Source organism: Mustela nigripes, chromosome 3 (assembly GCF_022355385.1).
Source record: "Mustela nigripes isolate SB6536 chromosome 3, MUSNIG.SB6536, whole genome shotgun sequence".
Classification (NCBI taxonomy): domain Eukaryota; kingdom Metazoa; phylum Chordata; class Mammalia; order Carnivora; family Mustelidae; genus Mustela; species Mustela nigripes.
Window position 1 is genome coordinate 110,891,045 of NC_081559.1, and position 24,258 is coordinate 110,915,302.

At 50.1% G+C, this 24,258-nt stretch overlaps 1 protein-coding gene across 7 annotated transcripts; it reads left to right on the top strand.

The window, feature by feature from the left end:
- Positions 1 to 3,192: 3,192 nt before the first annotated feature.
- ARHGEF4 (Rho guanine nucleotide exchange factor 4) lies at positions 3,193 to 23,922 on the top strand. 7 transcript variants are annotated; one of them, XM_059394512.1, is made up of 11 exons: positions 11,065 to 11,451; positions 13,769 to 13,843; positions 15,589 to 15,768; positions 16,792 to 16,968; positions 17,044 to 17,223; positions 18,873 to 19,105; positions 19,419 to 19,548; positions 20,883 to 21,014; positions 21,770 to 22,013; positions 22,739 to 22,816; positions 23,340 to 23,922. In XM_059394512.1, exons 3-11 carry the CDS (start codon positions 15,643 to 15,645, stop codon positions 23,516 to 23,518), a joined length of 1,479 nt encoding a protein of 492 aa, XP_059250495.1. In that variant the 5' UTR covers positions 11,065 to 11,451; positions 13,769 to 13,843; positions 15,589 to 15,642; the 3' UTR covers positions 23,519 to 23,922. The 7 variants fall into 7 exon arrangements, with proteins under 7 accessions (XP_059250492.1, XP_059250493.1, XP_059250494.1 ...); XM_059394509.1 differs by lacking the exons at positions 11,065 to 11,451; positions 13,769 to 13,843 and adding an exon at positions 3,193 to 3,327; XM_059394510.1 differs by lacking the exons at positions 11,065 to 11,451; positions 13,769 to 13,843 and adding an exon at positions 3,193 to 3,327 and having other exon boundaries at positions 23,367 to 23,922.
- Positions 23,923 to 24,258: the final 336 nt, after the last annotated feature.

Below are 24,258 nucleotides of genomic sequence, written 5' to 3' on the forward strand. Positions count from 1 at the left end.
ACAGAGCTTCCATGCCCTATCCCCAAATTTCCATGTGTTCACCAACTAAAAAACTCTCCAAATGCTGTCCTTAGGGGTTTTTTGGAGGCTTTATTATGTAGGTGTGATTGACTAAATCATTGGCACTGCCTATTGATCCAGCCCCTTTCCCCTCCCTAGAAGTAGGTTGGGGGGGGCAGCCCCATCCCTGTTACCTAGGGGCTTTCCCAAAGTATTCATTAACATAAGAAAAGAAACCTTTATCACTCTTATCATAGGATACCCCAGGAGCTCTGTGCCTGGAAAGGGTCAAAGTCCAAGTATATATTTCTTATTATAAATGATAATACCACAGATTTCAAACTACACAATACACAAAAATCATTCCCAAGTGCAATAAAAACTTAATGTCAAAAGAAAAACTACAAAACCTTGAAAGATAACATAGGAGGGTACCTTTGCAACTTTGAGGTGGGGAAGAGTTTATCAGCACGAAAAATATAAACCACACAGGACATGATTGACAAATTTGTCTATATGAAAATTAAGAACTTCTGTTCACCAAAAGCACCTTAAAGAGTTGGGACAAACTACAAAGTGGGAGATGATACTTGTGATACAAGTGGGTGAAAAAGATTTAGCATGCAGAATTGGGGCAGTGTATGTACATATACACATACATAGAAATATATTTTTTACATTATTGATTACATTAAAGACCTTATCTGTATCAATAGATATAGATTTTTCACATTAAGAAAATACCAATGACCCATAAACATGGATAAGGTGTTCACCTCATTAGTGATCATTAGTGGTCAGAGAAATGTAAATTCAAACTATAGTAAGATTCCATTCCACACCCATCAGCCTGTCAACTATGTCTGATGATGTCAGTCCTCAGAGCTGGCTAGGATGGGGTGTGGTGGGAACATTCATACATACTGTTGGACGTCTTTTTTTTTTTTTTTTTTTAATTGGAGAGAGAGAGGAGAAAGGGCATGTGTGCACGTCAGTGACAAGGACAGGGAGAGGGAAAGAGAGTCTTAAGCAAACTCCATGCAGAGTGTAGGGCCTGAGGTGGGGCTCTATCTCATGACCCTGAGATCATGACCTGAGCTGAATCCAAGAGTCAGACATTTAACCAACTGAGCCACCGAGGCAACACACTGTTGGAAATTTTAAGTGGTAGTGAAAGACCCGCGGATCCCCTTACCCAAGAATCCAACACTGCCACTGGATGCAATCAGCAAGAGGTTCTTTATTGTTACGCAGGCGCCTGCGGGTGGTCAGCGCGCGCCTGCGGGTGGTCAGCAGCTCCTGCTAGCTGAGCACACCAGGCTGGGGTAGTGCAGGATTTTTATGGACAAACAAGTTTCGGGAGGGGCTGAGCTGACTGATTGATAGTTTGAACAGGCATACTTGGCGTCAGTGGAGTGGATCAGGGGACCCACGTGCAAAAGCAGACAAAGCAATCTTACAGAAGCAGAACTGGCCGGTTAGCCCACGCATACGAATGAAAGCACTATCAAGATATTGAAGGCCTGGTTACTATCAAGCCAAGGCCATTTTCCCTTTAATGAGGTCCTAACATAAAGACAATTGGGAGTCTCTCCTGGTGAAATGTTACATTCCTGCTATCAAACGTAAGGTAACTTCTTTGTTGTAAATCTCAAGGACATTTGCAAACCAAGGGAGACTCCTACCCTGCAGGACTGTGATTTCTGCAAGTTAACTATTTATAATGCTACACATATGGAGGGGAGCGGGTGAAGGGGGGGGTGCAAGGCGCCAGCTTTTGCTTTGTCCTCAGCCAGCCTCTTGCTCCTTAGAGTTGAGGGTTTAAGCAATTTTTCATTTCTTAGCAAAGCATTAGAAGCATTATTATACAGAAGCCAGAAACAGCTGGGTTAAACACAGATTTTTGCTATTCGTTATCCTGTTATGCTGCTTGCTGACTCCCTTATCTATGGTCAGCTGGCCACAGTTTCTTAGTTAGCATAAGCTGGTTATAAAAAGAATGTTAAAACTTATAGGCTATACTATAGTTCTGACCTGGGGTCCTTCAGTAGAATAGCTTTGGGAAACAGTTTGGCACACCTAGGACCCAGGGATACCACACCTGGGACCCATCCACCTAGACTATCAATTCACATCAGAGGTAATGATTTTTGCCAAAGGGGGCAAAAATTTTAGGCATGACAATGGTTTGTGGCCTTCCAAAGAGCCATGGAACATAAACATACAGTATATTTGTGGTATTAAAATTTCGTTGGGACAATTAGGAAAACAATGTATAAAGGGCTCTTTAGGGGGTAGTAATGGAAAAGAGGTTGAAAACCACTGTCCAAGGGGAAACTCTGGAACATGTGCCCCAGAGGTGTGGAGGTATGTCTGCAGTACCGTCTTTCATACTAGCAGCAATACAGAAAAGCACCCGCTGCTCTCTAGCAGTGCAATGGATATGTAAAATTTGACATGTTCATGATAAGACTGTGCATCTGTGAGAATGAATCAATCACAGCTACATAAGCAGTTGAGCAAAAAAAAAAAAAAAAAAAGGCCAGCCAAAGCAGAAACAGTACTGGATGGTCTCATTTACATAAGGTCAAACCATAGAAGACTCAGCAGAAATAAATGCTAGAACACAGCACGGGTGTGATTTATAGAAATAATAGATAGCTCTAAAGGAAAGAAGGGAATGCAGTCAGAATAGAGCATGCAGAGAGTTGAATTCCGAGATTCTGGTATTTTCTTAAGCAGAGTAATTACTATGGAGATCATTTTATTAATTTCTAAACTATACTCAAATATATTACTTTATATTTCTTTGGATACATATGTATTTCAGAATAAATTGTTAGCATTATTCTTAGGAAATAATGGAGTCATTATTTAGTGGGTAGAAGGCTTTGAACTGAATTCAGCTGGAGGGGACTCTTGAGCATCATGCTCTGGCAGATATTTCTGTTTCCTTAGGGTGATGGTGGGGATTGAAGGCTAGGTGATCAAGAGCAATGGGGCAAAAGTCACCTTGTGCACTCTTTCAACCAGACCACATTTTGCAGAAAAAAGGATTTGAAAAACTAGTCCCCAGGTCTTCTCCCACCTCTCAAAGAAAGCTCATTTATCCTGCAAAGGTGCATTTCCTTCTCTGCTTGTCCCCCATCCTCAGCTCCTCTTTGCCACCTGGTGTCTCTCCTTCCAGCTATCCCTGATGGAGTTCTGGACACAGCCCTCCGTGCTGATGAGGTGGAGAGTGAGGAAGACCTGTTTGAGGACATGCACAGCTCCAGCCACCACTATAGCCACCCTGGAGGGGGTGGTGAGCAGCTGGCCATCAACGAGGTAGGGTCAAGGCTGCATGGATGAATGGATGGGAATGGGACAGATGGCCTGGATGTCAGGGTGAGTCCAGCATTCTCTTACAGGCCTAGATGTCCACAGTCTCTGTGTTCCAAGCAGATGGCAATGGCCCCCAGGTGTTTCAGCCTGTGGCTCTCATTTTAGGATGTGGTGTCCACCAGCAGAGCTTACCCCAATACAGGTCTTGCCCCTCTGCTCTCATGGCCTACAGAGAACCCAAGATGGCAGGCATGACCCACGACATATGATGAAAGAGTGCTGGTGTGTCCTTCCTTATAGCAGCCCCATAAGCCATCCTGGACAGAAGACACTCTGCTTGGTAGAAGGGAGGCCAGGGCTTTAGCCCCCTATCCCTCCAAGAAGTTGTCTGGGCAGGATGGAAAGCAAGGCAAGTGAAAATTGATTTCTCTCCTATTGACTACAAGAGCTCAAAGAGCTTTGTGGTTGTTATGACAACTGTGTGCAAGTTTGTTTGCTTTTCCTACCTAAACAGAAGAAATTAGTGACATACTTCCTCTAGGTAAAACTGGTTCCCCTATCAAGGACTCCTTTTGCATTCTCCAAGGACAGAGACATTTTGAGACCTTGACTCCTCTCTTTTTCTCACTTGTACTTCTATTTTCTCCTCATCTTCTTTTTTTACTTAGTTTGGCAGGTAGAGGACCCCTAAACATAATGTGGTCCATAACCCACATCCATAACACTGCATTCTCTTCCTGGTCATAAGCTATTGTGTATTTCTGTCTCATCAAAACCAGAATCTGACTACCCAGGATCTTGCAACACCTCAGGAGAGGATCAGTTTACAAACACTGTGAGTGAATAAATGGGCTGGTGGGCTTCTCAGAAACCCTCAAGGACTATCCTCATTACCTACTTGACAGATGGGTACAACCTATAGACGGAGGACAAACTCTTCTCTCATGCCCAGATCTGAATAATTTAAAAGTCATTAAATAATGCTTTATTCAAAATCCATGGTGTTTAAAGAACACATATCCAAGTTAAGTGGACATTTCCAATACATAAAGCCTTTCTTTAAGTACTTCTCATCGGCTATTTTGTTATCTTAAGCAGAATTTACAGATAATGGTTTTGCTTTTCCTTGAAGTCTCAGGCTGCCCTCTTCAGTCTTGGGCCCCAGCCCTGGTAGGGAGAAGCATGGTGCAGGGGGTAGAATCTGAGCACTGGGGCCTCCCAGACCTGGATGATAGTTTCTCCCTGCCCAGGGCCAGGTGTGGAGCTCTGAACGTTGGTTTACTTAACTGTAAAATAGGGTATCTATGAGGTTACCTGAGGACTGACTGAAATAACATAACTACCCTGGCATGTGGTGGGTTCTCAGTAAATTTCCAGCAATGCGAAATACTCACATACAGTTTTTAGGGACTCTGACAAGGTGTGTGGCCACTGGTGTTGTATTGTTAGAATTCCTGTGTCTGTTTTTCATAGCTGTGTGTGTCCTACCTGATGGCAAAATTCTGGTCTGTCAGATCTTGCTGCTGGGGTGGAGGTGTCTTCTGAGGCCCTTGACAAGTTTTTCATTCTTAGATGCTTTGGATGAGGGAAGTCAAGAGCCAGGGCCACTCTAAAAGAACAAATAGGCTCTGGCAGAGGGCATCTTTATGAGGGAAATGAAGGTAATTTATATTATGAATTGGATAGTGTCTATCTTGGCCACCTAGAAAATTTGTTTCCTATTCGGTTCAAAGGTCTTTATTGGTATTGGGGCTTCTGAGTAGACAGAGTGGTAATGTTGTTTCTTATGTTCAGAGCAGTCAGTGCTTTCCAGGTTACTTGTCTTTCCTGGATGTGCCTCTGCGGGGAAGGACATATCACATCCCAGAGGAGGGCAACCAGACCAAGGAGCCGTTCTCCAGGGATGCAGCAAGATCATGCCAGTTTGATGCTGGGCTGCTGACTTGGTTAGTGTCCACCAGGCTACTTACCTTTATGACACCCAGCAGCACTTCTAGATACTTCATGCTATACTGCTCTCCTAGGGCTTATGCTATACTCCTAGGGCAGTATAGCATAAAGGACAGGGCCTGCGTTTGGAGGCTGACAGCCTTGCACTTCCCTTCATCCTGCCACTGGCCAGCTGGGGACCTATGGCAAGTCATTCCCTCCTCAGGGCCTAAGTTTCCTCTGTGGAGTGGATGTGGCATCTGAGTCGCATGGACAGCTATAGGAGGGTCACTTATACAGGTTTATAAGATACTGTGTAAAGGCAGGCATTCATTATGATTTTTTTGCAGCATCAAATAAACCCACATAATCAGAAACTGAAGAGCTATGAAAGGTGATTCTCCAATAACAGGCTGGTTCCCTTGGCCTTCTAAGAGCTGCCGAGTCCCACTGTGCTTTCCCAAACCCTCTAGCACTCATTGCTGGCTCACAGGTACAGCAAGAAGATTTGCTAGGGTCAATGTGAGTTTCATACTTAGAGATTATAGACACAACAGGTGTCAAAGAAAAGTCCAGACTAAAGAATAGTTGTCTTGCTCTAAAATCACACATTCACTTGGATTTTTTGGACACATATGAATATCATGTTCTAAATTGTGACACTTTCTTGTTTGTGTTGACTTCAGAAGGAGAGACGACATCTCAATTTCCAAGCAGAAGGGAGCTCAAAAACCATTTCGCCCAAAGAGCGGTAGATACAGGTAGTGCAGAATAGTGAATTCTGGATACAGAAGTGAGTGCATGTGCCCACACTTGCATGCACAAGAAGGTTCTGAGTGTGTTGCGTGGATGTGTATGTTGCATGTATGTGACATATCTACTGAGTATTTAATTCGTGTCTGGTGATGTCCCAGGCCCTGGGATATAGGACTGGCAGGGGCCAAGGGCACAGGGCATTTATGTGAGAAAGTGAGAAAGGACACAGCATTATGCTCATTCTTTATTCTCTGCATCTCACATGGGCCTTGCCCTCATGATCGTCCACCCCTGCTATAGGCGTTCTCTTCAGTGCCCAGAAATATCCCTTTCTTTCTTCAGCATTGTCCCATCTAGTGTGTTGTCCAAATGTTCGAGAGCCAGGCCTGGGCCTATCTGCCCAATTCCTCACCCTCTTCCCATCCTCTCCCTACCTCACAAGACTCTGAGCCTGTCCTGCTGGGTTGGGCACTTATCACTGCAGTCAGGCCTGACAATATCCTTAGCCCGAGCATATTTTCTGGAGTTGAGGGCCGAAAGGAGGAGGAGTCTTGGGAAAACATCATTTTCTTTTCATTCCCACCCAGCTACCCGCCTTCTCCCCACCAAGTTGTGAGATGGGACCAGAAGAAGGGAGAGGACATGGCTCCTGGCTCAGAGGCCTACAATCTTCTGATGCCCACACTACTGCCCTATAGGTGACAGTGTCTCCCCTATTGGCCAGGTCACAACTGCATGAAAGGAGGGCACATGTGTGGAGCTGGTCTTCCTTCCAGTTCTGCTCACTGCCTGTAAGTCTCTGAGGGCCTTGTTGTGTCCAGGTCTACTCAGAGCACCTGTGCATAGGAGTGTTCTGATGTCCCTGCTCCAGGAGGGTATGGGGCGGGGACCAGGAATAGTTCCTGGAGCCTCCTACTGAGAAGAGATGAAGTTTGAACTAGAGGGCAGACAGATATAAATCTTGTCATCTACCCTGAGACTTAAAGCATAAAAGGAGCTCTACCAATAGTTAGGCCAGCAGAGTAGATGGGAAGCAGGACTATCCTGGCCCACCAGGCCACAGGGTCACCCAAGGATTGAAGACAGTCTTGTCATCCTTAAGCTCCCAGAAATTCCTTGTGGAATATTAAGAGGACACTGCAGGACACCATGCCAACTTGTACCCACCCCATCCATGGAGTTAGTCTGACCTTCTCTGCAGATCTTTCTGTCCTCCCCAGTACCTGTGAGCCTGGGTGTCCAGCCCAAGGCCTGACCTGGCTCTTGTACCCCCTTCTTGCACCGTCCCGGGAGAAGAGCCTGATACTGGCCAGTGTTCCAGTTACCTCTTTTATGCCCTGTCTGGGGACAATGACTACACTTAACTCTCCATGGGGTAGAGTAGTGTCAGCTTGAAAACACCCAGGGCCAGGACTGAAAGTTTTCTAGTGGCCAGCATACCAAGAGCAGCTTTCCTCTTCCCTCCCCAAGACATGGTCCTGGGGGCTTATCCCTCATCTGCCCTTCTCCCTGTCAGTCCTGCCACCTTGGCAGCCTGGGTGGGCCACTCCCTGCTGCCATCTCCACCTACTCTACCCTCCCTGGCTTAGCACCATCTAGCTTGAACCCCTCAAGGGTGAAGGCTTTCGCTTTCAAACTATTCTGGCTTTGTTTTTGGTCATGAAACATACACAAAAAAGATGTTGCCACTGTGTTCCCTGCTATACACCCAGTTCCCCAGGCAGGGCAGAGGGCACCCCTTAGTTCTTGGTCCCAGCCCAGGTTCAGAAATTCTTCTGCCCCAGGCTGGTCAGCTGTAGGGGAGATCTTACACCAGAACTGGGCCTTGGATGGAGCCTTAAAGTATGGTCCTCAGGCCAGTCCAGCAACAGGTAGTACAATAGACCCACAGCACTCAGCATGCACTGGCCAGTGGAGTCCCAGAACTTCCTTCTGTCCCTTCTTCCCTGGTGTTTAATGGTTCTGTAACTACAGGGGCACAATAGAACATCTGGCCCAAAGTCAGGGCTTCCAAGCTGCTCCCTACCAAAGGGCATGTCACACAGTATTACCACAGGAGCCCTGGGATTTGGGGTGGCAGAGAGCCTTTGATGCTTTCTCTTCCCCCACAATCCTCCTGAGAGCTTGAGGGAGCAAATCTTGAGCCTAGTTTCCTGAAGAACTGAAGAGATACAGAAATAAGAGAACCAGACAGACAACCAGACAACCAGACAGATGGGACCAGGCTGAACCATCAGCTCTGAGGCAGGCAGCCAGCCTCTATGGACACAATCCTGAACCACTCCTGGTACACACATCCCAGCATCTGCTTAGGGTGTTCAGCAGGATGGGAGTGTCCTCAGTGCACTCATCTGTACTCACTCACATGTATGTGGTACTGACCCACACATAGAAACCTGAACATACAGAAACAAAGTCACTCACATGTGAACACCCACCTCTGCACATATTCCATCACTCATACCCCCATGGAACCTGAAAATCTCTACTCACTTCTGACCTGCTTTTAAGTCTCCTCAGCCCCCACAGCTGCACCCCTCTGATGGCATGGTGACTGTGACAGAGCTCGCTGTTATAGATGGACTGACAGACACCTGCACATGACACCTATAGTGTTAAGTTTGCAGCCTCCATCAGGAAGAAAGTGTAAACTCCTGCATAGTTGACATAAGGTTTTGTTTTGTTTCACGATTTCATTTCTTTTAGAGAGTATGTGCACCAGAGGAGGGAGGAGCAGAGAAAAGGGAGAAGCAGACTCCCCACTGAGCAGGGATTCTGATGTGGGGCTACATCCCAGAACCCCGGGATCATGACCTGAGATGAAGGCAGATGTCCAACCAACTGGGAGCCACCCAGGCACCCTGACATAGGGTTTTTTTTTAAAAAAGCTGTTGAGCCACATGCAGAAGAATGAAACTGGGCCGCCCTTACCTCACAAGATACATAAAAAGCAACTCAAAATGGATTAAAGACTCAAACCAAAAACCTGAAACCATAAAGCTACTAGAAGAAAACAGGGGAAAGCTTCTTGACACTGGTCTGGGCAATGGTTTTTTGGGTATGATACCAAAAGCACAGGTAACAAAAAAAAAAATAGGTAAGTGGGACTACACTAAACTATAAGCTTCTGTACAGTGAAAGGAAACTGTCAACAGAGTGAAAAGGCAGTCTGTGGAATGGGAGAATACATTTGCAAACATGTACCTGATAAAGGATTAATATCCAGAATATATAAATAAGTAATGCATATCCAGAATATATAAGTAACTCATTAATATCCAGAATATATAAGTAACTCAGGAATAGTAGAAAAAACAAATAATTCATTTTAAAAATGGACAAAAGGCCTGAATAGACATTTTTCCAAAGAAGATACACAAATCGCCAACAGATATATGGACAAACACATGGAACATCATTAATCATCAGGGAAATGCTAATCAAAACCACAATGAAGTATCACTTTACATCTCTTAGAATGCCCATTATTAAAAAGACAAAAGATAAGTTTGGTGACAATGTAGAGAAAAGGAAACTTTTAAACTGTTGGTGGGGATATAGATTGGTAGAGCCAGTATGGAAAACAGTATCGAAGTTCCTCAAAAAATTTTAAATAGAATTATTATTTAATCCAGAAATCCTATTTCTGGACATTCCAAAAGAAATGAGATCAGATCTCAAAGAGATACCTGCATTCCCATCTTCACTGCAGCATTATTCATAGTAGTAAAGTCATGGAAGTAACCTAAGTGCCCATTGACAGATGAATGGACAAGGAAAATGTGGTATATATACTATGAAATACTATTCAGTCTTAAAAAAGGAAAGTCCACCATTTGCGACGACATGGATGAATGTGGAGGATATTATGCTAAGTGAAATAAGCCAGACACAGAAAGGCAAAAAATGCATGATCTTACTTATATATGTAATCTAAAAGTCAAACTCATAGAAGCAGAGAGAAGAACGATGATTGCCTGGAGTTGGGGGAGGGAGAAAGGGGGAAATGTCAGACAAAGGGATACAAAGTGTGTGTGAGATGAATAAATTCTGGAGATCTAAGGTGCAACATGATCATAGTTAACAATACCTTGTGCACTTTAAATTTGCGAAGAGGATATATCTTAAGAGTTGTCACCGCAATAGGGACACCTGGGTGGCTCAGTCCGTTAAAGGGCTGCCTTCGGCTCAGGTCATGATCCCAGGGTCCCAGGGTGGAGTCCGCATCAGGCTCCTTGCTGCGGGGGGAATCTGCTTTTCCCTCTCTCTCTGCCTGCAGCTCCCCCTGCTTGCTCTCTGTCTCTCTCTCCCTTTCTCTCTGAAAAATAAATAAACTTAAAAAAAAAAAAAAAGTTGTCACCACACATAGATAGGCAAATGGTAAGTGTGTGAGGTGACAGATATGGTAATTAGCCTGATTGTGGTGATTATTTCACAATGTATACCTCTTCAAAATACCAAATTGTGCACTTTAAATATATACAATTCGTATTTATCACTTACACCTCAATAAATCTGGGAGGGGATGACTAGCAGCTGAAGAAGCCAGCTGCTTTCCCAAAGGAACAAAATACTGCTCTGATGGGTCAGTAAGGAGAGGTCCTGAGTCAGGGCCTCAATGGAGCACCTCAATGTGGATGACCTTTAGTCTGCCCAGAGTTCAAATCCTGATTCCACCATCCATGTATACCCATGAGGTTTTATGAGTGCGTAAACTACCTGAACTTTTACAGCCACATTTACTCCTCTGAAGTGGAGGCCGCGATAGCTCTTGGTGTTAGGAATCAGAACTCCTGGTTGGTCCCCACAGCTGAGATGCCTCAGTATCTACGAACTCCCGCAGCACCCCAGAGCGCCTCCCTACCCCCGCCCCCCGCCCTCCGCCCTCCCCAGCGCCACCGCGGTCCTCTGCGTCTGGCCGGCCGAGGGCCAGAACCATCTAGTGGACCTTGAGAGGTTCCCCGGACATGTAGCCCGGAAAACGCCAAGGGCAGAGCGCCGCGCAAGCCCAAGCCTCCTTACCCCTCCCACCCGCCTCCTCCGCCCCTGCGGTTGCTCCGTTGCTATGGCTGCGGGGCCTGAGAGACAAGGCGCGCACAACGCGGGCTGAGCCAGAGGAGCCCCGGGCTGGGCGAGCGCAGGCGGCTCCGCCCCCTCCGAGAGCTCCCGGCTGCCGTGCTCCCGCCCTATCTCAGCGGGACCTCCGGGCCGCCAGGAGCCCGGAGGCTGGGCGCCATGGCCAGGGCCCCGCAGTCCCGGCGACGCCCCGCGGCGCCCGGGAGCGCCCTGCGCGCCTTGCTGCGCTGCAACCTGCCCCCCGGCGCCCAGCGCGTGGTGGTCTTCGCCGTGCTGGCGCTCCTGGTCCTCATCAACGTCGTACTGATATTCCTGCTGGCCTTCCGCTGACTGCCTGGGCAGGGCGCTGCGGGGAACCGCGCAGGGGTGAGTGGCGCCAGCGTTGGGCTCCTTCGGCAGCCGCGCGTCTTCCCTTTCAACCCTGTCCTTGGTGCCCGCCAAGGCTCCCAGCCCGCAGTGGCCGGAGGTGCGGCGATTGGCCCCCGTCTTGCCCCCGCGATTCCTGTACGGGACGCCACCAGGGGAGGCCTCCCCTTCCAGCCCCATGTGCCAAGGCCTGGTCTGTGTGCACGCCCCGCTGGGGATGCGACCTTGCAGGTGATTCAGTGGCTTAATGACACTTGTGCCACGGGTTCTTTCCATCTGTCCTTTGTACATGTATGCATGTGTATGTGTGTGTGTGTGTGCAGGCGTGTGTGCGTGTGTCTAAAATGGCGCATCTCTATGTGAAACTGAGGATGTGGATGCAGCTGTGACCACGGCTGTGTATGGTTGCCTGGAATTTGTACATGTGATTGCCTTGTGAGCGGAACTGGACCTGCGTTTCTGTGTGGGTTGAAGTGTCTAGGAAGTGATTGGGCTCCTCTTCATATGTCATCTGCCCTTGCTTTTCCTATTTTAGGTGTTAGTGGTCTCAGATAACCTGCTCCCACTTCAGGTAGAGCCCCTCCTGCATCCCCTCGAAGGTGGGCATTCTGAATACTCCTTAGCCCTTGCTGTACAGGGACCCAAAGTAGCTGAGCCACATTCTTTCCCAGACTGTCTGATTGGAATCCTCTGTTAGTCTGCATATGTGAGAGAGGAGGAGATGGGACAGGGTGAGAAACATAGTGGGTGGTCATCAGGGGGAGCTTTGAGGCAAAGCCTGGCTTCTTGAAGCCTGTCAGAATCTCTGGGGTACAGGAGTGGATCCTGCCCCCTGTCCCTTAACGGGAACAGTTCCCCCAGCTGGCCTCCGCACAAGTATTCCATGTCTCAGAGCCAGCTTCTTCTCCCCACTGCCAGGCCAAGAAAGAGCCTGCAACCCTTGCGGCTCAGCCTACTGGACTTGAATCTGGGCTTCCATGCAACTGCACCTCAGACAGGAAGCATCAGGAAGGACCTCTGCCCAGAAACCATGCAGTGTGGGCTCTGGTAGCCTCTGAGCTGTCCTGGAGTTAGAACGTATCTCTGATCTCTTGGAGCTACATTTTATCTTGGTGACATGGCTTAAATGGTTAATGTCCTTGCTCTCACTTGACAGAACGCCTCACATTTGTAGATATAGAGTTGCTTTGTGGCCCAGGGAGAGCACATCGTTACTTTGGTCATTGACCAATTTGGGCATTGGTCAGGACCAAAGCACAGGGAGATCAGGGGAATTACTCATGGCTGTGTGTCTGTCAAGTACCTCCTGTGCACAGCAAGGTAGGGACAAGGAAGTGACAAAGGTGACCATCCCCACCACCACCAAGGGCTTCTGGATGATTGGAAAATGCAGGCATAGGGGCTTGTCCATAAAGGTTTCAGGAACCATTGTCTCTCTGGGAAGCCCTGCCTCTTTGTCCCACACCTAGAGCCCTTCTCCTGCAGGTATATAGGAAACCACCTGTATAGGATCTGCACCTCTCTGCAAGGGCTGACAGAGGAAAACAGCAGGAGGACTGGCACATATAAAAGTGGCTTTTTCTCAGGGCTCATTTGAGAGAACCCAGGGTTAGGAAGAGACACCTGACCTGGTTAATATTAGTAGGGAATAGCCTTGGCAGGGAAATGGTGGGAAGCTGGGCTGTGTGGAGTGTGTCTGCATTATGTGTTCCCTGCCTGGGCTCCAGGAGTGAAAGGCAGCTTCTACACTGTCCTGGAAACCTGCATGTGCACCTGGTGTAAACTGAGGATTGGACAGCATTCACCTGCAGTGTCCTCAGGAGATCAAAGTGGAGCATCCCATTAAGCGACTGTATAAATGTGTTTTGCCAGGTGCATGTCGGGGTGTGTTCAGAAAGAGGGAGTCTCAGGACACTCACCTCTCAAAGGTCAAAACTACCCAGATACCCTGTAGTCATTTCCTCCATTGTGATGCATACACTTCCCTGAGGTCATACACACCCTCTGTCCTTATGCTTACAATCACCCTTGCTCACACACATCTTCTGTCCTGATGCATCAGCTCACCTGTGATCACTGTCCCTGAAAGAGGACATTCACCTGCAAACCACATTCTCATTGGCTCACACACACCACCCTTGAGTACGCTGCTTCTTCCTTGTCTTCAGGCAAGATCCTTCATGAGTAGGGGTGGTAGCCTGCTCATGTGGAGTGTGCCAGCTCTGGGATACTTAGTCCAGTACCTGCTCACTAGGTACAGCAGGCACTTTCATGTGGCCTCCCTGAGTCCTCTTGTCTGATCTTGTTCATATTGCAGCCAAGAGGTCTTGATCCTGGGGACCAGGCCTTCCTGCAGAAGAGGACATACCTGTAGTAGGTCTTTTTAGCTGGGGTGAGTTCAATGGTCCCTCGAGGAGGCATGCAGCCCCCCAGGAATAAATAACCCAGTGCTTGGTGCCCAGGGTCTCTGGGTGGGCATCAGGAATCTGCAGCCCCTGAATGGCTGTTGCATGGTAGAGTAGGTCTACAAGTTGGCTGTGGATCATTCGGGGGAGTGGTTTTATCAGGGTTTAGAGCAGGTTTCATCCCCCAGAGAACACGAACTGGAGGTTTCTGAATGTGCTTGCTAAGGCCCTACCCTGGAGGAAGGTTCCAACCTGAGTGGGCTCTGGTACCCAGGTGGCCTATCCCACCCTTCACCTTGCCCATTCAGGGCCTAGGGGAGACCTCCTAGCTACTGGAGCTCTCAGGTGAAGACTCAGACAGTCAGGCTGCTGCCCGGCTCCGGATCCCATTTCAGTCTGAGAAAAAGCACATACACTGAGCTGGGAGCACCCAGAGAAGGCACCACTGGACCTGAAGCCAAGGAAGGATTCAACTTACGAGTGGGGGCAGAGGCAAGCAGTTCAGAGGAAGAGATAGTTGGTGCAGAGGGCCTGGCTGGTGATGCTCTGAGGCCTTAATTGCCAAAGAGGCACCCTGAAGAGCCAACATTTGGTCCCACTAGAGAGAGGCATGTATCTCACCTCTTGTATAGCCCCCAACCTAACTCTCCCTCTTGTCCTAAGCCCCAGGGCCATTCATTATTCATGGAGAAGAAACTGAGCCCACTGTTACAGGAAAGCAGGCATCAGCACAACAGGAAATGGGGCTCTAAGCACAAGGGCTGCCTGGGGCACAAGGGGGAGGGAGGGAGTCCCACCTCCCTGCCTCTCAGGGTAAGGGAGCGTTCCTACTGATTTGAGGTCCATGACCATGTGGGAGGAAGGAAACACACTAAATTATTTCAGCAGAGAGAAGTCAAAGAATTGTGAGCCCCATAAAGAGTGCTGGATTCCATAACCAAGTGCATAAGAACAATCCTGAAGTATCTGTTACAGAAATAGCAGCTTCAAGATGTACCTACCTCCCCTAGACCTAGGGAATAAAGAAAAGAGGTTGAAATAATTAAAGATGAGGATTCCTTGGGCCTGGGACCTAGAAGTCTGAGGCTAGGTGCTGCTCAGCTAGTGCGGAGGGCTGGGGGAGATGGCAAGGGAGGGCCATGAGACTGGTTCTATAAATGTTCAAAAAACACTGAAAAGCAGATCCAGCTACTGTGATGGCTGGGTCCCCATGTACCTGAGAGGAGTGGCACTGCTGCTTGCCAGGGGACCTCACATAATGCAAGTCCACAAGAAGACAGTAGGAGGGAATAAGCCCCTTCTCCCTCCAGCCTTGTGGTCTCCTTCTAGTGCCACATTAGGAGGACCTAATGTGAGCAGAGATGGTAAATGAAGCTGAGGGTAATAATTAAATCACCGGTCTAGTGGGGTAGGTGGAAGATGTGCCCTATGCAGGGGGGTGAGCAACACACTTGCTTCTCAGATTCTGTGGCTCACCAGGATTCTGGTGGTCAAATTCACTTCAGGCTTCATCATGAGCCCTGCCAGTCTAGACATGCCCAAGACATAGTCCTGTCCCCTGAAGAATGACTGACTCAGAGGGACCCTCTGTTCACCCCTCTGTAACATGAGACAGGATCTCCTCTTTGCAGGGCTGCTAAGGGATGGAGGGCAGAGGGCAGAAACACTGTTCCCCATGAAGAGGTCTACGACAGCCTTCCCACTGATCTGCTATCTGTGGCTCTCTCCACAGCTCATCAGTGATGGCAGTGTGGTCTGTGCTGAGGCACTCTGGGACCATGTCACCATGGATGACCAAGAACTGGGCTTCAAAGCTGGGGATGTCATCGAAGTAATGGATGCCACCAACAGAGAGTGGTGGTGGGGTCGTGTTGCCGACGGCGAGGGCTGGTTTCCAGCCACCTTTGTGCGGGTATGGCACCAGCCTGTGCTGCTCCTATGCCCATAAGGAGTCAACTGGCTCTGTTCAGAAGTGCAGACCAGAAACTGCTCTGGTGTCCGAGGTCCTGGGCATAGACTTACCCCACCCCTGCCTCCCCCCACCCTCGGGACTGTGCTGAGACTGCAAGGCTGTGGGTTGGGGTGGGAAGTGAGGTGTCAAGAAGGCCAGCTATAGTGTGACACAGGCTTCCTCCTCCTGCAGAGCCATCACCAAATCCTGCCTGCTCCCTGCCTGAGGGCATTGAGGGGTGCCCTCAGTGTCAGAAAGGAATGGGTCAGAAATGATGGTGTGTGGATTCCTCCAGGGGGAATCTGCATATTAGAATTCCATCACCACAGACAACTCAACACCAGGCATTTACTAAATCAGGTGCAGAAAATTTGGACGGGCATCTCAGTTAACAACTTTCACAATGCCCTGGGATCTGGGAAAAGCTACTTACACCTGAGAAAATTGACACATGGACTAGTTAAGTCTTTAGCACAAGAGACCACAGGAAGGGGACCCAGAGCCTAACTGTGGCAGCCTTTGGTCTCCAAGGAAGGAATCATGGTGCCCTCTCAAAAGCCAGGTGGAGGGCAGTGGAGAGGAGATATCGCAGACCTTGGGGTTCACTGCTTCTCCTGCCCCAAACCCCGTGGATAAGCTGCCCACTCTCCACCTCCAGCCTGTCCTACTAACAGGTGGGAAAGCCAGAAAGGCCCCATCACCCATCCACTTCTGTCACAGCCCCTAAAGGGTCTGCCCCTTGTGAGCAGGCACTCGTTCCAAACCGTGAGAGAATGAGCATTTGCTTCGCTCCCAGGACTGAGTCCAGAAACAGCAGAGGAGGGAGAGTGGGTGCGGTCTCGGGTATTGGGGGTAAAAAGGCTGGTGGGTCTATGCATCTTCCGAGCCTCAGTTCCCTGCTGCCGCCGCGTGCCGGTCGCAGGGCACTGACCCTTGGCAGAGGCTGACTTGAGGCGGCGCTGACCAGCCGCGCGCTGCCTGCAGCTGCGGGTGAACCAGGACGAGCCCGCCGACGAGGAGGCTTTGCGGGCCGGAGACGGAGAGGCCGAGGATGGAGGGGCCGAGGCGCAGAGCAGCAAGGACCAGATGCGGACCAACGTCATCAACGAGATCCTCAGCACCGAGCGGGACTACATCAAGCACCTGCGCGACATCTGCGAGGTGAGGCCCGGCGAGGGGCGCGGAGGCCTGGCGTGGGCGGGTCCGGACAGAGACCTGATGGGTTGCGGGCCTCAGGGCTACATCAGGCAATGTCGCAAGCGCGCCGACATGTTCAGCGAAGAGCAGCTGCGCACCATTTTCGGGAACATTGAGGACATCTACCGGTGCCAGAAGGCGTTTGTGAAGGCGCTGGAGCAGAGGTTCAACAGGGAGCGCCCCCACCTGAGCGAACTGGGCGCCTGCTTCCTGGAGCACGTGAGCACTCCCCGCCCTAGACACCCTGCTCCCCAGGACCTACTCGCCCTGTCTCCCCACTAGGCAGGCCCCCTTCCCTGCCCATCTCTGCTGGGGGTACGCGGCCCACTACACACACACCCTGGCCCCAGCGCAAAGCCTCCCTTTGCCCTTGTCTCCCATGCCTGCCTCATCTCAGAAGTCCAACCTGCAGGCTAAAGCCCAGGAAACTTGCTGCTCTTTTCCCAGAAGCTTCCAGGCCTCACACCCTTACTGCCCAACAGCCCTCACGCTCCCACAGTTTTTGCAGCGTCTCTCCTTGTTTGGGAGGCAGACCAAGTCAGAGAAGGCTCCCTGGAGCAGGGGTGCCTGGGCATCTGTCTGAAAACATTTGCTTGGGCTAGAGTAAGTAGAAGGCAGAGCTGGGCTGGGCCACCTCTTGAGCATCTTCAGAGCTGTTCATAACAGATTCTGGGCTTCCTCACACAGCGAGAAAACTGTAATTTATGGAATGTACAGTGCTTACTTCCACTCTAAATGCCAACTGGCATTTAGCCAATGTTCATGGGACTAGTCTGGGCTAGATGGACTCCTTCTGGCCTCACCTGGTAAGGAATGCACTTGTTACTATCTCTCTCTTGTGGCAGTTATGTGGGGTTGAGCAGAGGATGCCAAGGCCAGCCCATGAAGGACAGTATGTGTTCTTTCCTGGTGTTGGAAGGGCTCTGGTACCTCACTCCAATGGCAGAAGGAAAGCTGGAAAGGGAGACCTTACAATCCCCAAGCAGGGACTAGTGGTGGGTCAGAGCACCTGAGTGAGTATGGGATTTGCAGCCAGTTATTCAACAGGCAGAGCTGTGATGGGGGCAGGAAGGGGAAGGCGGGCACTTTATTGATATTACCTAGTGTAACCATCCCAGCAACCCACCAGTCAGCCAACTGCTGTTACTCTCCTATCCCATCTAAGTCCATGAAATCCTAGTCACTATGGGGCACACCTAATCTTGCTGTCACTCTACATAGATGAAACTTAAAAAAAAAAAAAAAAGGCACCATGAGTCTCATACGATACACACAATATGGATGGTATCTGTCACGTTATGTTGAACAAAGTGGCAGTGTCTGTCTTTCATATATGAAGCCAGAGCTTTGTGAAGAAGCAAGACACTGGGCTGAGGATGAATACAATCCAGAGGACATAGCCATAGACCCTGACATCCATTTAATCTCTCATAATCTCTTTCCCCTCTCCCTCCTTTCCCCGTCTTTCCCTTTCCCTCTCGTTCATTCCTTCTTTCCCTCTCTTTATGCCTGTCCCTCCCCCTCTCTCCTCTCCTCTCTCTCTGGTTTTTGGCCTTGATAATGCATCCTTATTAGCATCATTGATTTCATCCAAAATACCAGACATGCAGTCAGAATATCTGCTTGAGGGCCCTGCTGAGAAAGCTGGGTGGCGACAGGGCACACACATGCCTCAGTTTTCAGATTGCTCACATCCTTGAGCCTGATTCCACATAGTTTGTGCCCAGTAAAGTAGGTAAGATAAAGCCTGAGCCCTGTAAACCCAGTTCCTGAAGGAAGTGCAGAGGCTCCCTCCTGATGCTGTGCCTGAGTTGCCTGGGTGGCCTGAGGGACAGGTCACCATCCTAATCTCCAGCTGTGCCCCTTAGCAAGCAGACTTCCAGATCTACTCAGAGTACTGCAACAACCACCCCAATGCCTGTGTGGAGCTGTCCCGGCTTACCAAGCTCAGCAAGTACGTGTACTTCTTTGAGGCCTGCCGGCTGCTGCAGAAGATGATAGACATCTCACTAGACGGCTTCCTGCTGACACCAGTGCAGAAGATCTGCAAGTACCCTCTGCAGCTGGCTGAGCTACTCAAATACACACCTCCCCAGCACAGGTAGGAGGCCTCTGGGAAGGCTGCTCGAGGCTCTTCCTGCCCCAAGTCAGCCGGTTAGTTGAGTCCTGGTAGTGTGTGCACACTGTTATAGGCACCGGCTGACAGCCCATGGTAAAACAGTCCCTGCTGTCACATGCTGTCCTTGTAGTGAGGAAAGAGGACAAAAATGGGATATTTAGTTCTGCTGCCTGGTCAGGTGTGCATTGACAAGTGAAGAACTGGCCAAGAGCAGAGCCCTGGAGGGAAGCAGCTTCACAGGGGGCCCTCTCTGCTCTCTGTAGTGCAGCCTTCTTCCATCTCACTTCTGCCCCAGGGATTTCAAGGACGTGGAAGCAGCCTTACATGCCATGAGGAATGTGGCCCAGCTCATCAACGAACGGAAACGAAGGCTTGAAAACATTGACAAGATTGCTCAGTGGCAGAGCTCCATAGAGGACTGGGAGGTGAGGGTCCCACACCCCAGAAAATACCATGGGGCTCTGCCCCTGAAAAATCTAGGAAGGAGCTGCAGCAGGGAGCCATGGTCTTGGGAGATGGTGAACAGGAACTAGTGGTAAGAAAGCTAGTCCTCTACCCAGGCCAACCCACCCAAGCACTGAGCTGCAGGCCTGTGGCCCCTTTCCTGGTCAAGAGTGTAGGGCATGTGTGAGATAGGATGTCGTTCCTGGTGCAGCTGGCCAGCCCAGCAGGACAGTAACTGTTGGGAGGAGTTCAGGCTTGCCACAGCAGAACCAAAAACTGGTTGCCATGGGTCAGAGCCTCCTGGTTCCATTCTTCTGGCTTACACATACCCCTTTTATCTGCCAGTCTTGCCTTCTAAAGCAGCCAGAGTCCTGAACTCATGGGGACATTCCCGTCCTCCAGAGGTCTTCCTGTCATCTCACCTCCACCCATTAGCCATAAAATGTTATGAAAATACAGATTATTGGGCCCCACCCAGAAAATAGAGACTTAGAATCCCTGGTGGGGATGTTGAGCAATGTGTTCTTTGTTTTGTTTGGGGTTTTTTATTTTCCTAGTGGCTGGTTCTGAGGCCCACCCCTGGCCAAGGACCCACACGAATTCACTTATTTCAAACTAAATAGCTGCCAAAAACTCCTGGCTGTGGTTTGCAATTCCCAGGAATGGGAAGAGGGCAGGGGTTAACCTGAAAGTTTGAAGTCTGATGATGGGGCTTCAGGTACTAACTACATTTAGATGAGAAAACTTCCTTAGCCCCTAAAAGACAAGGTTCACAGGTGACTTCTAGCCAGGTCTAATTATTTTCGAGCTCAGCACTGATTGAAATATCATGGGAGCCACATAGGTAATTGTGTATGTTATGGTAGTAATCTTAAAACAGAAAAAAAAGCAGGTGAAATTAATTTTAATAATGTTTTATTTAACTCCGTATACCCAAAGTATCATCTTAGTGTGTACTCAACATAAAATCATTAAATATTTCAGATTCTTTATTGTCTTCAAAATCGGTGTTACTTTACTTACATGACATCTCAGCAGGGATTAGCCATATTTCAAGTGCACATGCCACTGGCTGCCACTGGCCCCATTTTGAAGAGACAAGCAACTTGTCAGTCAGACAACCTTTCCACTCTCCACCCTCCCCAACAACCCCCACCACTTCCTTGGGCTTCAAGAGCAACCCCTCCTTCTGTGGCCTGCTGCTTGATACCTGTCAGTGGGGAGCCCGCCCAACCCATGATGGAGGCAGTACCCAGCGGAGAGGGCTTCCAATGTTGGGTGCATTCAGCTCACAGCTCTGCTTGGCGTTTCCCAGGGGGAAGATATCCTGGTCAGGAGCTCAGAACTCATCTACTCGGGGGAACTGACTCGTGTTACCCAGCCACAAGCTAAGAGCCAGCAGAGGATGTTTTTTCTCTTTGACCACCAGCTCATCTATTGCAAGAAGGTACCAGATTTGCTGTGCTCTGCTGGATGAGCCATTTAGAGCAGGAGTGGAGGGGTGAGGCTGAGGACTGGGAGTAACTGCCAAAGAAAAGGAGCCACACACAGGTGCCTTCTTTTTCTGGGGAACTTCAGTGGAGCAGGCCCTTCCCTGGTCCGGCTTCTAGGACTGGGATGAGGGTGATTCTCTGCAGAGGGAGCCAGATAGCAGTGGCCCTCACAGTCTAACCAGTGTTGTTAGTACTCTCTTGCCTAACCTAGGCCCTACTTGCTTCTAAACCCACCTCCCCTATCCCTGCAAACCTCAGTTCCCTGAGCCCTGGGGTCCTTGCTCATACTGCCTCTTCACTGTTCGCTTCTACTCTCAACATGTGGCCCAAGTGCCTGGCCACTGGCCCTGGACCCAGCCTGCTAGGCCTGGTACTCTTAGCTTCATGTGGGATGAGCCGTGGGCCATTGTTTCCATGACTTCCTCACCATGAAACTATGGGTACCCTAAAGATCCTCCAGGCCAGTCAGTAACTTCACTGAAGGAGTGAGGCTCCTCCATCATGTGTTCAGCACACAGGTGTGGGCCACACCACGTTCACTCTGCCGTCTTGAGCTCACTGTCTGCTGGGGAAGTGGGTGAGCAGCTCACTGGCCCTTCCCATTGCAGGATGTGGGGTGAGGCATAAACATGGTCAGGAAAGTGGTTCAGAGGCCTGGGAGGGACCCTGACAAGCAGAACAGACCAAGAGCTTACAGAGTCTCTGGCAGGACCTTCTCCGCCGGGATGTGCTGTACTATAAGGGCCGAGTGGATATGGATGGACAGGAGGTGGTGGATCTGGAGGATGGAAAAGACAGAGACCTCCACGTGAGTGTCAAGAATGCTTTCCGGCTGCTCTGCGGCACCACAGGAGAGAGCCACCTGCTGTGTGCCAGGAAGTCTGAGCAGAAACAGCGCTGGCTCAAGGCCTTCGCCAAGGAGAGGGAACAGGTGCGGCTGGACCAGGAGACAGGTGCGAGACCCCACCATCCTTGCTCCACTGTGAGGGCCCACTCCTACTAAACTCTGAATGCAAGGTCAGGAGAACCTTGAGACTGTGAGACAGCATGTCCCACAGCCCAAGGACCTCAGGTTTTGGTAAGGCTCCAGAACCTCTTCATTTCAGCCCCAGGGCATGGGTCTCCTGGTCTGTTTGGGGTTTGCTTCCAAAACAGTCACATATGTACGCACACTTTATAAGGTGGGGGCCCTCTGCTCAGTTGCAGAAACCTGGTGAGGCCCCTTTCTAGCATGGACCATTCAAGTAGGATTTGGGCACTGGCTTTGAGAAGACTCCACTCCAACATAAGCAAGGCACCTCCGCTACTGCATTCCTCTCCTCACCAGCATCAGGCTCAGAGTGATCTGATTGGATCTTGGTCTGGGAAAGCCATATGGAGAGAATGGACACTAGATGTTGGAGACATCAGAGATTGGGTCAGGGTGAGATGGGATAGGGCAAGATGTGGGGAGGGCCCTTGTGCATGTCCTCTGCCTGGTTGGCCAAGGTAGGCTGGCTGAGCAGGATGCTGAGCATCTGCAGCCTGATGGGACCCCAGACCCTGTGGGGAGGTGCAGGACCACAGAGGACCACAGGTTCCAGGAGGCACAGGACAAGAGAAATATTGGCTGGGGTGGTGGAACGGCAGCCAAGTCCTCAAAGTAAGCAAAGGTATTATTTGTGGCCCTCTCTCCCAGGCTTCTCCATCACCGAGCTGCAGAGAAAGCAAGCCATGCTGAATGCCAGCAAGCAGCAGGCCACTGGGAAGCCCAAAGGTAAGTGGATGGTACCCTAACTCCTCCCATAGCAGCCTGACCCTACCCATGATCAAACTTTTCTCTAATCCCCCAAAGCAAAGCCAGCTAGTACCTGAAGTTCCTCTGCTGCCCACTGCCCTTTCTATTTGTTCCTGAAGATGGGTGTTAAGAGGCCACTGGTAACAAAACTTCAGTCAGTGTGCAGTTGATTTTGCGCTCAATTCCCTTGGGCACCCCAGAGCAGCAGCATTAGTGACAGCACACCTCCCCAGGCAGGATTTCTGCAGGCCTTATACAGTCACCTGGCAAGAAGCTCATATCCCCATTCCTACAGATGTTGCCTGGCAACAATGCCTGGCATGGAGCCTGTTCCATGGAGGAGCTCCAGGGCCCCACCCCATCTCTGCAGACTAGAGGGTGGCCCAGGCCACTGGGTATGATGGGCCCCATAGGAAGGAAGTTCCCTTGCATGGGACAGGCCCTATTCTGTTCCCTACGGAACAGAGGCTGCTGCTATGCCCTGTGCCACTTGGCTCCCTAGGCACTTATGATCCCTGCTTCTGCTCAGCTCTCAGCCAGCCTTACTACCTGGCACGCCAGAAGCACCCAGTACTGCCCACCAGCCTGCCTCAGCAACAGGTCTTGGTATTGGCAGAACCCAAGCGGAAGCCGTCCACCTTCTGGCACAGCATTAGCCGACTGGCACCCTTCCGCAAGTGAGACAGCTCCCCATCCGACAGCACTGTCTGGACCTGCCTCACCACTGGGCCTCCAGCTTTTTCTCCCTGAGGCCCACCGCATGTGGCCTACTCTGCAGGTCACACCCAATGGAAGTTACAGGCTGAGTGAGGGACTGCTCGGCACCCCATTCATGGATTCTTCCCCACTACTGGTGCACTGAAGACACCAGCTGGAGGGGCAGGGGCCCATAGCAGTCAGCCTCCTGCCATCCTCTGGACCTCTACGGGGCCTCCTGGGAGCCACAGCTCAGAGCCACCAGCCAGGCCAATGTGGTGAGAGGACTGGCCGCTCTGAACCCTCTTCTCTGGACATCTGATCATCCCTCCTCCCGTTTCCGCTGGGCAGGAGACCATCTGCCTTTTTAGCCCCTGCAAAGTTGGGCTGCCCCTCTGCCCTCCAACTGTCTCTGAGGCCCCCAGTCCCCAGCTGGTGGTGCCAAGCAACTTGCATCCCTGGAGGTTGGTAGTCAGAATTCTGTGCACAAAAATGTCTGGCCCAGAGCCCACTCATTTTCGCCTTCTAGTCCCTCTAGACACTCCTGGCTGCTGGACAACCTTCCTCACTTGTGATGTGTTTACAGTGGAAAGAAAACAAAACCATAGTCACTACATACTTCTGTCAGGGTTTGTGATCAGTCCATGTGTAGCTGTGGGTTGACTCCAGAACCCGATCCTTTTTTTTTTTTTCGTTTGGATTGTGCTGTTTTTCTAGCAATGGGG